This window comes from Macrobrachium rosenbergii, chromosome 19, assembly GCF_040412425.1.
Source record: "Macrobrachium rosenbergii isolate ZJJX-2024 chromosome 19, ASM4041242v1, whole genome shotgun sequence".
Classification (NCBI taxonomy): Eukaryota; Metazoa; Arthropoda; class Malacostraca; order Decapoda; family Palaemonidae; genus Macrobrachium; species Macrobrachium rosenbergii.
The window spans coordinates 21,401,134-21,416,144 of NC_089759.1; the positions used below are offsets into that span (position 1 = coordinate 21,401,134).

The 15,011-nt window shown below is 37.2% G+C and overlaps 1 protein-coding gene across 1 annotated transcript; it reads left to right on the forward strand.

The window, feature by feature from the left end:
- The first annotated feature begins 764 nt into the window (after window positions 1-764).
- On the forward strand, window positions 765-11,387 carry LOC136848723 (uncharacterized). Its single transcript, XM_067121245.1, has 9 exons — window positions 765-1,207; window positions 4,348-4,491; window positions 4,818-4,871; window positions 5,063-5,161; window positions 5,432-5,593; window positions 7,750-7,883; window positions 9,049-9,187; window positions 9,993-10,122; window positions 10,747-11,387. Exons 1-9 carry the CDS (start codon window positions 1,067-1,069, stop codon window positions 10,836-10,838), a joined length of 1,095 nt encoding a protein of 364 aa, XP_066977346.1. The 5' UTR covers window positions 765-1,066; the 3' UTR covers window positions 10,839-11,387.
- The last annotated feature ends 3,624 nt before the right edge of the window (window positions 11,388-15,011 follow it).

Here is a 15,011-nt window from a genome sequence, read left to right on the forward strand (position 1 = left end):
GTATATATAGGCCTATATATACTGTATATACACTATATATACAGTACTATATACATACCTGTGTTAGGAATTTGTGGTCTGTGGTGTGCTTCAGGCACGTTCCAGTTAACTTTATGATGCCTCTGTCTACCACAGTGGTGAATGAGTACTTGATAGTTATTCCAGTGAGGTGGGCAACAATCAGAGCTCCCTAACTCATCGTAAAAGCCAAACCAAGAATTGGATAGGTAACCTTTCTAGAGTACTCTCTCTAAGGGTAAAAAGAAAAAAAAAAAAATATATATATATATATATATATATATATATATATATATATATATATATATATATATATATATATATATATATATATATATATATACATATATATATATACTGTATATAATGTGTCTGTCAAAGTGTCCTACAAGATTTCTCGAGATCCATTACCTAAAATTCTCCTTCCTCAGGCATGCAGCACATCTATCGATCTCCTGTATTCAGACTCGTTCAATGAAAAGGCCGTGTGGACCTACCAGACGTACGAGGTTTGCCAAATGTTTTCAAAATTTATAATTTTTAATTATAATATAATCTGGATAATGAAATTATAGAATATTTTAGTACAAAAAGCTTGAATATCTATTTGTATCAACGATTAGGTGATTGGGTAAGGTTCTGTTTAACAATAATTGTTCTTATCGTTCAAGAATCCTAAATTAGGTATTATATTTTTTTTTTCCTGAGACTGGTTGAAGAATACCTCTTTATTCTTGATATCGACCAGATTGAAAGGAAGCATGAGACTTGCAAAGACGTATTCAAATCTTAGCTACGAAAGCAATTGCCCAGAATAAGCAGTAACTGGCATCTCCCGAATCTACTTGGCAATCAACATCGCACCGTGCCCCAGCAGCTGAACGGGTCTTGCCGTTGCCATTTTTCAACTCAAGGCAACTCCCCGAATCTTGTCTATCCCTCCTGCCAGAAACTAGTCAGTTTTCAGACAGCCTCTCGTGGCTGCCGAGTATCGAGTGTGAATTGTCAATTACCTGTTTACGTGGTTTCTTCTGCATATATCGCTGTCATGGGCGGCCAGCCTCAGCCATCGGCAAGGGAAAATCGGAGCCCTCCGAGTGCCAAAAAGAAGAGCGAAAGTGACGACCAAAATATGATTGTGCTCAATGAAGAAATAATGACACTGTACGAGTTGCTTGAAAGGCAGGGGGTAAGTCGAGAAAAAAAGACGTTCGTTTGCATTGTTACTTGAATGTGGGTCTGTATTTTCAGACGCGGATACATACATACGTGTGTATATATATATGTGTATATATATATATATATATATATATATATATATATATATATATGTGTGTGTGTGTGTGTGTGTGTGTGTGTGTGTGTGTGTGTGTGTGTGTGTGTGTATATATAGTGTGGGTGACAGTCTGTTAGCCTTGTATTGTCTATGTATTGTGAATATACTTCAGACCTCTATTAGTGCTTATGTGTACTGTAATTTCAAGAAAATCACAACCCTATAATAATAAACAGGCAATGTCCATGTGATAGAGAGAATTTACTCCTGTGCATCAATCACAGCCATTTCCTGCAGTTTTACAGTGTTGCTTTCACGAATCAGTGTGCGTACGTGACAAATCCACAAGTGGTTGATCTTTGACGACAAGCAAGGTTAGCGGCATATCCGAAAAGTGAAAGTTGCAATGCGACTGTTATGCCGTTGCAAGACCTGTACGTTCTCAGACCTGCACGTTCTCAGACACGTTCTCAGAACAAGTTTTACCGTTTTCCCTCTATATTTAAGGCCAAGTGGAATACAATACCAGCACAGTAGCATGCATCACGTAGGCAGTGCAAGCAAATGTCAAGCAGAAATTTAAAAAGAACAAGGATATTTAATCATCAGTAGGTTATACTGCGCTCTGCAGATGAGGTATACCACATGAAGATGAATCTCTGGTGACATATGGAATAGCACCTTGTCAAGGTGTACCCTATTAATTTTGCAATTACACATTGGTTAACTAATAGCCTAATAACAATTATAAGTATGCATACAGTGCAGAGTAATATATACCCACTATATACAGTATGTATATATATAATTATATATACATGTATATAATAATAATAATAATAATAATAATAATAATAATAATAATAATAATTATAATAATAATAATAATAATAATAACAATAATATTTGCGTGTGTCTGTGCAAAAGACGTAGATTTCTTCGTTCATGCTCAATGAACTAGAATACCTGTAAATGGGTCATAGAAATATATGTTAAAGATAATCAGAATGCAGACCCTTTTATAATGAAGCTCAGTTTCCTTTTATCTGTCATGAGACGAAGTATATGCACTTATCTGGGTAAGGATTATGTGAGGAAATAAATTGGGACCTCCTAATGTATGAATTTCAGCAATAAGTTAGGGGTAGAAAATTTATTTGATTCTTTTATTTCCTGGTCATTATTATTATTATTATTATTATTATTATTATTATTATTATTATTATTATTATTATTATTATTATTATTACTCTTCATACTTCATGCATCTCGTAATGGAACGTGCCACAAACCCACTAACTTGATAAACAGAAGTAAAAGAGTAGAAGAATAAACAATCAAATGTGAAAATAAATAGAAATAGCAAAGAAACTATAAAAGAAATTAAAAAAAATGAATATGAAAACTTATGGCACTGACCTGACCAAATGATATTGGACATATTTCCATAATACACCGACCACACCTGCCAAAAAAAAAAAATGGTGTTTAACCTTGTTGGGAACTCTCTCTCTCTCTCTCTCTCTCTCTCTCTCTCTCTCTCTCTCTCTCTCTCTCTCTCTCTCTCTCTCTCTCTCTCTCTCTCTGTGGCCTTTTAAGGAACTTGAATGTGTTTTTTCCTGTCCTCTGGATATCTGAAAATATAAATTTAGAAAGGACTTAATGACAATAAACATCTTTGCGAAACAAATCCCCAAAATCTTTCATTTCCTGCAGGGTTATTTTTCCAAAACCTTGGGATAATAACTTTCCTTAGAGGACTGATAGACATTCTCCAATCAATCAGTCAATGAAAAAATCTTTAATCAATCAGTCAGTCACGTAAGATAGACAGTATACACGGGTTTTATAACAAACTTAAGCTATGGAGAAAAGTGACAAAATGTTGACCTACTGAAGATACGTTTCCGCATTGGACGAATATGCTATTTTATTTTCGTGTAGACTTTGTGACCGCGCTTATTTAGGCGAAGTGACATACATCGTTAAATTTTGTTTTCATAATTCAGCGTATCCAACCTGGTTTCCGAAAAAATGTTCTATAAAAATCAAGATGTGTTTGCCATTGAAATATCGAAAGGAGAAAGTGGCTAACGGAGGTAAATTACCTTATCACAATAAATCAGAAGTCGATGAACACATTTATATTTCATTTTTCCAGTACTATCTGCAGATCCCTTTGTAAAAACAAAATTGGGAAAATAAATGAACAGGACGGAACCGAGGTACGAGCCATTAACTGTTACAATTGCAACTTGGCTCATGTGGTTGTTACAGGCAGAAAACTCTAAAACAGCATCGGGGAACACGAAAGGGCTGCCATTGTTGATAACAGAAGAATGCCGTAGCCCTCAGTGTTAGGATTTGAACCACAGATTGAATCTTAAGAACAGAAAACTTTTAAACAGCAGCTAGGTGAAGTACCATATGTTTGTGAAGAGGGTCCAAGTTAAATACCAAAGGTATTTAACTTTGGATAAGATAAGCACCAGTCATGTTATAGAGAAACTTGCTCTCCACATTCGTAAGGGAAGCTAATAATGAAAGACTTATTCCTTGGACTGATGGAATGACAAAATACCTGACCTTTGTGACTCACACCCTTGATTAATGGCTCCCATTGAATAGCAGATGAGCAGCATAACCGCAGCAAACCAGAATGGTCAAGCCAAGGTCTAGACCTCTAGACCTTGGGTCAAGACTCCGTAAGAGCAACATGGAACGCGGTGTAGATACGGAAAAGGGCCGTATTTTATCCTGAATGTTTATGTCTATTTTCGATTGCAATTATTTTCTACATCTCGACGTTTTGCCAAGTCGTGTAAATTAAACGATCTGATATAAATAATTAGCTTGTGCTTGGTAAAAATGTACCAAATCCCGAGTATACATTTATCAAGATCATGTTTTTTTTTTTTTTGTGACGTTATTGCAGTACTTTCTGCATCATCGTCTAAGTCATTATTCACCTCATCATTTTTATATCATTATCATCCTAATCATTTCCTTCACACTCATTTCTCAAAAGCACTGATTGTCATTTTCGTCACCAGATAAGCGGAAGCGAATGGGAGACAATAACGCAGCCTTTGATTGATGCCGTGTCGAGAGCTCAGTTGAGAGAGAAAATCAAATGGCTTCTTCGCGTACTGGGGCTCACGATCGGCTTTGTACTGGCCATTTACTTACTCTTCCAGGTGATTATCATTATTATTATTATTATTATTATTATTATTATTATTATTATTATTATTATTATTATTATTATTAATCATGAACAGATGAAGTATATCCATTTGAGTCTATGGTAAAATTGATCTCTCACTTCTTGTTGGATTCTTGGATAAAAATACTAGGCCCTTGCTTAGTGCTAATTCTTATCGTTTGTATAAAATAGCTTTTCAGAACTGGGAATTTCATTGACTCTTTCATTTTCTGTTTTTAAATCTGATAATATTAAATAGAAATCTTTACATCCCGGTGACCATAAGGGACGCGTCTATATCATGAACTTACTTTTCAGATCGGTTGGGTACAAAAGATGTCGAGTGTTTTTTTTCGCCACTTCCTCTTGTTGGTAAGTAGATATTGAGCATGTGAATGTTACCATCGAATAAAATGCATTCCTTCGGTGTGAATATCTGCAATTGCTAAAGTGCAAATGACAGTGATGTTACAGTTGAGGCAGGGGTGACGTCACCATAAATATTTTAAGCCACGTGAGGTACTAATGATGTTTTTGTTAATCCTTTATGTCTGCATTCACAGATCCTTCCTAAGTGGGACTGGACCAAGATTTACTATTCCGATTGTTTCATAACCAACCCGTATTATGTTTCCCGGTCACTGCTTGAGGACGATTGCAATGTGAGTGTTGCCTTGTTGTATCGTAATTCAAATGACATGGCGTTCTAAGCCCCTTGTCTTTAATAGCAACCGTTTGGTTTTCAATCGTTTCACAAATCTTGCTGGTAGGAAGATGACTGTATTAATTTAACTGGAAATTAACCCACGAATAGAAGTGGCTACCTCCAATAAGAGTGTTGTTCTTTATTCATTTTTGTAGATTTGAAAGATCGACGAGGAAGAAATTATCTCTGATATCTTCTGACTGATTCTTCTTCCCTTGTGTTGTAGGTCTGCGAGAGCCTGGAACGCTTAGAACGGCTCTCCAACGTCTCTTCTAGAGTTGTTTCTGAAGATTATCTGAAGAATGACATTCCTTTCATAGTCTTGGATGCGATGGAAGACTGGCCGGTCATGAACACTGAGCAGTTCTGGTTCGACAATGTAACTGAGGTTAGTTTTCATTATAATATATATATATTATTTACTTGTATATTAGGTTTCACATCTAAACGCATATTATGTAAGACATCTGAGTGATATCCGCTTTCTTATGACTCACCTCAAGAGACATTAAAATTTAACATGAACCTAACGGCCAATTGTTGACTGCTATATTCTGCCAAGTACAATATTCTAGAATGAAGAATCTTGAGAGAAAAGGTAACTCATACCTGCGCGCTCTCATATATACACACACACCCTGAAATATATATATATATATATATATATATATATATATATATATATATATATATATATATATATATATATATATATATATAATATATATATATATATATATATATATATATATATATATATATATATATATATATATATATATATATAAATGCTCGCAGTCGTATGTGTGTGTTTTAAAATGTTAAGGCACGAATAACTCGTTCATAACACATTCTTAATGTACAGTGAATTTCATAGCATGCCTTAAATACTAACGGCTTTTGACCCTAATGTACCACATCATTAGGGGTTGGAGCATTCTGTTGTCTTGTGGACTCTGTAGGTAAGGAAATGTCCCTAACTGGGGAACTAACCATTAAACAGGAGCGTTCCTGTCGTTCTGTTTGGATGTAGGATGTTATCAGACGTACGTGCATACTCAATGCATGTATAGAACATACTGTATCATGATATATCTATGTATATATATGATTAAAACTAGCACAAAAGAACAAAATGAAAAATGATGATAGTACGATGATAAGGAACGGGGGGAATAATGAGGCCCCTTATCTATCACCCCATAAAGACCCTTGAAACTAGGCCGATGGACATCACTGTGTGGTGATCCTTAACTCGAACCCTGCTCATCATGGCTTGACTAGTTTCAGTGAGCTAAGGACAGGGCCTCTTGGGAGTGCGGATAAGCCTACCTGCTGAGTTATCAGCCGCAAATACCTGGTTCTCCCTAGTCCTAGCTTAGTTACAGACGGACCTTCGATGCTGATTTTACACGCATATGTTTCGGTATCAAGGGCGTTTTGCAACGGCGTGATGACCAGTCCCTTCCCACTCAGGAGCGACCTTCAAACAGGATGCCGAGTTCAGATAAATGCTCGCGAGGACTAATGCAGCGTTTCCTGCAGAGGTGGGCGGTTATCAAATTACACCGTACACATCGGGGTGTAAGAAATGTGCAATGTTCAAGGCAGGGTAATGAAGTAGCTTGGGGAGTTCACTAAACATCATGTAACTTGTTCGTCTTGACAGCTTTATACTGACTAAATGATACTCCTGCCATGCTGCCTGGTGATCTAAAATTATGATATATGCGGTTCATTCACGATGTAGTCTTAAAAACACGTTTATGATTGCCTACATACATTACTTATATAAACTTTGAATATTGTAATAATTCTTGCACATAACACGCACGCACACGCATATGCGTGTGTATGTTTATTTGTAATAACTACAAAATGACTTCTGAACAACCCCCTCTCTCTCTCTCTCTCTCTCTCTCTCTCTCTCTCTCTCTCTCTCTCTCTCTCTCTCTCTCTCTATATATATATATATATATATATATATATATATATATATATATATACATAGATAGATAGATAGATACAGAATGTTGATCAGGAAGTTATTTTGAACGGTTTTCCTGCTCAGTTACAAACGAATGAGCCAGTAACTGGTTTCTTATCCTTCCCTGGACGTTCTATGGTGACAGAGCTTGGCTTCCTGATTGCCTAAGCCCTAAGTCCTACGATTCCTTCTGAGGTATCGTGCCATTTGCGTAATTTGTCACACAAGTGTATCCATGACGTCAGAAATGAATGTAATATAGGAGAGGGTCGTAACGTCAAGTCCCTACATTAGGGAGGCTATGTACCGTCCCAAATCTTGTACCAGGATACCTTCATTCTGCATAATTGTGTAAGGCCAATGGTAGGTTGGTTAGGCCCGGGCTGGATAACTGTAAGTCTAAACGTGGAGTTACTACCCGTAGACCTTTATTGTAATATTCAAATGGTAATTATATGGATACACGTTACTTATTACTGTAGAGATGTTTAGGGCACAAACACGTGAATATTGGTCATTGTTATCTTAGCCATTAGTGACAGCTGTTTGCTCCACAGATGTACTTAAGCGATGAACTTCGTTCCATTTATCCGTGTGAACTGACGTCCAATCTGCGCCTGCGTCCAGATGACTTGCGCACATTCCTGAAGAAGATTCACAATCCTGATGTTCGTCGGTGGTATGGCCATTGGTAAGCACTGAGTGGTTTTTTGACCCGTAGGAATTGTAAGCCTTTTCTATCTCTCTAATTGAGCTGATTAACTATAGTTATTGAAATCGAAGTTCCATCAATACACACTTCATACTATAACGAATAAAAGGATTATGTACGATGACGTCGTATGCTTGAGTGCAAGAATTTTTTTTATGCTGAAGTCGTAATTGGTCATAAAATCTAATTCTAACTCTGTAAATGATATAAAGATAAGAAAATATGTTTCGAGTTGACCAACATATTTGTAATAGGAAAGAACAATCTCATCTCTGAACGAATGAACAAAAAATAATTCAGGTAACATGGGAGCGAATACAGGCATTAATACGTTTGAAAGAACGGAATCCATTGGAATGTAAAACATGGAACGTGCTGCCCGTTCGTAGATGGGGTCCAGGCCAGAACATAATTCAATCTGTCTTTAAAAAGAAACATAGAATAAAACCTCAAAGACCTGGTTCAGGAACACAGTTGATATGATGCACCCATTCTCTTCACAAAACTATCATTCATGAGACATTAAATGACAACCCTTTGAATCCAAAGGCTTTGGGAGATGTGAATCTCTTTTGGGACGTAATATAAAAGTTGCCTCCTTATTTCATCCTTAAATCCGGACAAATGAAGAGGGGTAGGTGTATGGTAAACGTTCGATCCTTATAAAAACACCATTTGAATCTTTAGCGGGTCTTAGGAGTTTGATGTGAGCAGAAATGGGGCACAATGCGGCCCGAGAGCAACCAGAGAGAGGAAAAGAGTCATTTCACATGAAAACTGCTCCTGTGATAAAGGCGTTTTACCACTTTTCCAAGGAACTACATTTAAAACATTTTCAGTCTGAAAATCCATTGTCATGGTATTTTTTAAATTGAAAGTTCCCTCCATGATATTATTCCCTTCGTAATTTTCATTTTTTGATGACAGTTGTGTTTTCCATGATTTCTTGTTATTAAAAAAAGTTTCTCTTTTCCTGACACGTCTTTCTATTTTTTTTCCCATTATTAAAATGCATTTTAAATTATAAAATATGATTTCTCAGGGTGAAATGGATTTAAATTTTTTTCTCTATGCTCTTTCATGAAACTGTCCTGCAATGTCCGGATATCAGTCTCATTTTTCTCCTTCTTCTTCTTCTTGACAGGGAGAACTGCAACAAAAAGGCAGCCAAAGCTCTGCGGCAGCTCTACAGGAGGCCCTATTTCATCCCTCATATGGTGGACTTATCAGACTCGAACTGGGTCATGATCTCCTCGGATTTCAAAGGGAAAGTTTACAAAGAGGTAAGGAGAGGTCTTGAATCTTGTCTTCTACCAATTTCCTTATGAAAGGAGGCCTATGGAGTGGGCAAAATGATGTTCGTATCTAGCCTAGGCCTGATAAAAGAGAAACAAGACTGAGGAGAAATGAAAAGGGGGTTCTACCCACGAAGGAAGAGACAAAATCAAACCTTGGAAAGAGGAAGTGCAAAAAGACGAAATGACTAGCGTAAACAATGCTTTAGGACCATCTGGGTTGAATGTTAGTGTTCTTATCTGTAAGATGAAGAAACACCGAGTAAGGTTAGCTTTTAATGTTGTGCCAGATAGAACTTGCAATCTGATATTTCCTGACAGCCCAGACCCAAGTGGAAAATATTAGAGACATGAAAACGAAATAGCGAGCCTCAAACGCAAACGAGAAGAGCGACGTCTGTTTCTTAAATCATGAGGGTTGCGAGATTATGGGAGAACGAGATCGGAAAGAGAATTCCAGTGCTTAGTTGTATGGTTGACGTTATGTTATAGATTATTAGCTATTGAGGGAGGAAGGGTTTGTGGTCGGTTGGGAGTGTTTATTTATTTTTAAAAAAATTTTTCCATAGTTCATTTTCATGGATCAGTTCCTTTTTATAAATCCCTGTTCCTTATTCAGGTCAGAGAAAAAAATAAAAGTACGCCATTTAAAATGCTACTCAATATCAAAACAGGAAGACAGAGTCTTAGACCGATAAATGAAAAAATTATTTAGCCATGCAATTTAGGATATGTATTTGACTTCCTCGCACAAGTTAACAGTCTGTACCGCCACTGATTTCATCCTTCGCAGATTGACTTCCAGACAGAGCTCCTGTGGGTGGCTCAAGTGCGCGGATGGAGCCACATTCGCCTTGTTCCCAGAGAGCCGTGTGACCACTACTGCCCAGAGCTTCTGGAAACTCTCACCGAAGGGCATATGGGTAATGCTGCATTCCTTATACTCCTATATGCCTTCTGTTTTGTTTTTTTTTTTCGAATTGAAGTTGGGGGGGGGGGGTATTTGCTCCCAGCTTTCCATCTGGTTAATCCGGTACATGTGGTTAATCAATATGTCATAAGTAGTTCTCAATGAAATTGACATTATGATAATTATTCTTCCTCTGCCTGAAAATAGCCCTTTGAAAGATATTAATTACAATTATCATTTTGGTAATACTTCTCAGATCTAAAATCTTTGGATTTGGTTTTTGCAAGTTGTGATGAACGGTCTCTTACGTATGAGTCTGCTGTCTATTGTTTATTGTATAAGTTTTATGGCAAATACAACCTTTATATGTTTAAAACTTCTCATATATGTTTCTATTTAGGTGTATATATAGACGAATTTGATAACTAATACAGGAAAGGCAAAGACAAAAGGAAGGAAATAACAACACATTTCCTCAAATTATACTGCAGTCGTCCTTTCTAATGATCTGCATAGTAAATGAACAAATATGTGTGGATATAATTATGTATATTTCAGATTGAGACGTTGCACATAGAAACAGCATACACAAAAGCAGCAAGTCTCCATCTGATCTATCTTTTTTCTTTCCTTTCAGTTGTGGTCACCAATCTGCTGTGGAAGTTCGAATACATCCCGGGAGAACACACGGACAACTTAGCCGTTGCAGTTGGCGGGTTCTGGACCTGAGAACTTTTCCTAAGTTATTCTACTCTCTGTGTGAGTGGCTGGTGACGAGATAATAACTCTATAGTTGTCTCCGAGGATGCTCTCTGCGTATTATTATATGACTCATCTGGGATGTATAGTCCTCCAAGTGCCAAATAATTTGTTTAAATGTTAATTTTTCTGTTAAAAAGTCAAAGTATTATCTTTCAACTTTGGTATAGGTCTAGTCTTCACGAGGTCGACATCTTATGGCAAGCAACGGTTATATTTACTTTTCTCCGTTACTAAGTGAAGCATTATGTCAGTGAATAATATATGAATCAATAATATGTAAATACACGGAATATAATGAATTGCTAGTCAATAGATCTACGAATGAATACGGTAAACATGGAGAGTAACTAGTCTATGCCGCATGGCTATATTGTTATTACGTCATCAGCCACAAGATACAGGAAAATGAATTAAATATACGGGACGAATATTATATACGCTCTCTAATGGTGCAATGATTGTGTTGTAAAGCGATGGTTGTCACGCAGCTTCAATAAAAAGACCAATGGATGCAAAGAGTGAGGTGTATGGTTTATCCTGACTGTTTCCAGCTCATTGAGTCTTTTTTTTTTTTAACGGGAAGAGACATAGATGGGCAAAGCTGTCTTAAGCACAATATCTCTCAATATTACAAGATTATGTGGAGGAAAGCAGATAATTCCACATTCCGGAAGTGACTGGTGTGGATGGTTGGACAAACTCGCTAACCAACACGTTCGCTATGATATTAGACCCAGTCGCTCTTTCACTCTTTATGGAAAGCTTGCTAGCCAAGTTCTTTAGGGAAAAAAATTATAAATACAATGTCTAACTATAAAAGCGTTAACTTTCTATTCTCGAATTTGAATAACCAAATTTCTGCCACTGACCCTAGATTTTCTCGATAAATTTTACGTTATCTGCAAGAGAAGTAGCATAGCTTTAGGTGACCCGCTTGCATTTTCCCGAGATGTAACCGACTACCGGGGCCTTTCCCTGAAAAAAGCGGGACGCCATATCTTAAAAACTAACCATAGAATTTTCTTGGAAATAATCTCATTATGTTTCCCACATTCCTATTATTGTAGGAAAATGAATCTTACTAATCTAGGGGCATGGCAAAAAAACTGTGGCTGGCGCAATACGAGCATACGTCTCAAGAATTTGCGACTCCCTTAAATCATTTGGAAAAGGAAAGAGAAGCAGTATTCTATAGCCTCCGACGAAGACAATACAAATTTTGTCATTTATCTCAATAAGTAAGACTCCAATTTGATTTTTCTTCCATTGAAAAATCATCGTAGAATATGAAACCTCATTAACGGATTCTCTTATCTCCAATGCTCAACACTAGTAATCATTCATATACTATTAGATTATCATTAAGGAAAATGCTGAAGAATAATTCCCAACATTCACACAGTATTTTAGTCTCTTTTGGCTCGTAATGATAAATTCTGACCTTGCCATGTCGACACTCATCCACTTCATTACAACTATCTTGAGCAGCTACATAACATTTCTATTTGCTTGCAATATCAGTGATTTCAGTTCACTTATTCGTCTATCAATTTAGTTTTCTGTAAAAGAAAACTATTGTGCAGGCTTTGTCTGTCATTCCGCACTTTCTTCTGTCAGTTTTTTTTTTTTTCTGTTCGCCCTCAGATCTTAAAAACCACTGAGGCTAGAGGGCTGCCAATTGTTATGTTGATCATCCACCCTCCAATCATCAAACATACCAAATTGCAGCCCTCTAGCCTCAATAGATTTTATTTTATTTAAGGTTAAAGTTAGCCATAATGGTGCGTCTGGCAACAACATAGGCCAGGCCACCACCGGGCCGTGGTTAAAGTTTCACGGGCCGCGGCTCATAGAGCATAATAGCGAGACCACCGAAAGATAGACCTATTTTCGGGGGCCTTGATTATACGCTGTAGCGGCTATACAGAACTTCGGCGCATTTGTTAAGGTATTTATTCCAGACTTTCAAAGACATTTATTGTCTGAAAGGCAACCTGTGTTCTGATTACTTGGATAAGCCCTGAATAGGAACAGTCTATTCTCATTCAAACTCACTGATATACAGTAGCTACGAATGGATGTTTTATTTAGAGGGGGTAAAACGTGCAAAATCATTGTATTGTTCTATCTTTGTTTTTGTTTCATATCTGACATACTAGACACATTACGAAAGTGAAGCGAAGCAAAATGACGCCACTTATCCCATAGAAGAGGTTTTCTTATTTGTGGCGTTTAAAAAAAAAAGTGTTCGTAATATTTCTTAAAGGGAACAAATTAATCAACAAATGATCGAGCTAGCATTTTGTTTTTCGATAAGGAAAATGTAATTCTAGAATTACATCGGTCAGTTTTGTTCCGAACAAGGCAAGCGACGGGGGCATTCTAAGTGGCGCCTTTGCATCCTTATAAGAGTGTAATGCAACCGCAATTTTTTTTTCGTTTAAATTAATAGAAGCACAGCCTACTGGTCTTACAAAGTGACCTTTTACGCTATTTTTAAGAGTATCGTAATAGACATCTCATGGAACTGAATATATAGAGTAAAAACAAAACGCGGCTTGTAGGGAATGTTCTCATGCTTTACTTTAAGGCTGTTTGCAACTGAAAACATCGGCGCAATCGAGTTTTCTGTACAGCCACTACAACGTCTAATCACGGCCACCGAAAATAAATCTATCTTTCCTTGGGATCGGTATAATGCTGTGTTAGCCGCGGCCCATGAAACTTTAACCACGACCAGGTGGTGGCATAGCCTATAGCGTTGCCAGAAGCAAGATTATGGCTAACTTTAACCTTAAATGAAATAAAAACTGCTGAGGCTGAGGCTAGAGGGCTGCAATTTGGTATGTTTGTTGATTGGGGGGTGGATGATCAACATATCAATCTGCAGCCCACTAGCCTCTGTAGTTTTTAAGATCTGAGGGCGGAGAGAAAAAAGTGCGGACGGGCAGACAAAGCCGGCACAATAGTTTTCTTTTACAGAAAACTAAAAGGCTAATTCTAATGCACTCAAACAATCTATAAAAAGTGGCAAATGTTTACGAAATTTTTTTATCTTCAAAACTGTGAGAATGCTTATTCTAATTAGATTTATACTCAACTGTTTTCAGCACATACAAGGTAAAATACATTTCTCGTTAGCGTGAAACGGTCGTATTTCAATTTTAAATTTCAAAACAAATAGCGCCATATATATCATGAGGATGATCGTCTTTTATTCGGACAATCCAACACAAACCGACTTTTGGTGCGACTTTTCAAATCGGCGAATTTGATTCCATTACAGTTCACCAGACTTCAGCATAGTTTAGTTTCATCTCGATAATGAAATTAGATTGATTTTAATTTCAAAATCTAATTTTAAGAAATCGCAGAGTAGAACAAGAAAAACCATTTACGCCAGTCTTCACCTTTCCACTCTAATCAAATCCAGTTTCTATGGCTTTCGAAGAAGTTTACGATATGCAAAATAAGATATTATGTCTCGGTGGCAGTGTGGTCGTCCCTTTCCCGAGAATTAAACCCCTTCCAAAGCACCAGTTGAATATCCAAACTTCCCCTCCCCGTTCCACTGTCATGAAAATAATATAAAAGGTGTCATTTACACGCTATGAAATTTAATATACAAACCCCCCCCCCCACCTCTATTACATCAGTTCTTGTTTCAGAGCGAAATATTGATTTATAAGGTCAATTGCACCACAAAAGTGACAAAATCATATATTTTTCCCCATCGAACAAATCAAAAGTGTTTGATTAATGCGTTCTCACACCCCCAACAGGCCGTTCTCGCAACCCTTATCGGTGCAAGCAACCCGCTTAGGAAACCATCTTTTGATGGAAGCATATTCAAAGACTTTACCGGAATGATTTTGAGGGCTGTGCCATTTTTTAATATAAAGGTCAGTGGCTCCACTGGGTTAGTTACTCACAGCGGTTGTGCGACATGGTCGCCGAACCAGAATCGAATGTTTGTCTTTGCCCTTCCTCCAAACCAACAGCCACTGCAAGGCGACCTTTCACATCCATGCCAGAGGAAGATCTATGTCCCTACAGAGACTGGTAGTTGCCATGGGCTATCCAGTCCCCTTTTAGGTGGAAACACCTCTTTTAGTGGCAAGATGGATCTGGACAGCAAAG

What these genes read in the sequence shown, in the direction of transcription:
- LOC136848723 (XM_067121245.1), top strand. Translation starts at nt 1,067, where the DNA reads ATGGGCGGCCAGCCTCAGCCATCGGCAAGGGAAAATCGGAGCCCTCCG. An exon ending in GGTTCGACAATGTAACTGAG is followed by an intron (nt 5,594 to 7,749) that starts GTTAGTTTTCAT and finishes TTTGCTCCACAG; the next exon opens with ATGTACTTAAGCGATGAACT. An exon ending in AAGGGAAAGTTTACAAAGAG is followed by an intron (nt 9,188 to 9,992) that starts GTAAGGAGAGGT and finishes CATCCTTCGCAG; the next exon opens with ATTGACTTCCAGACAGAGCT.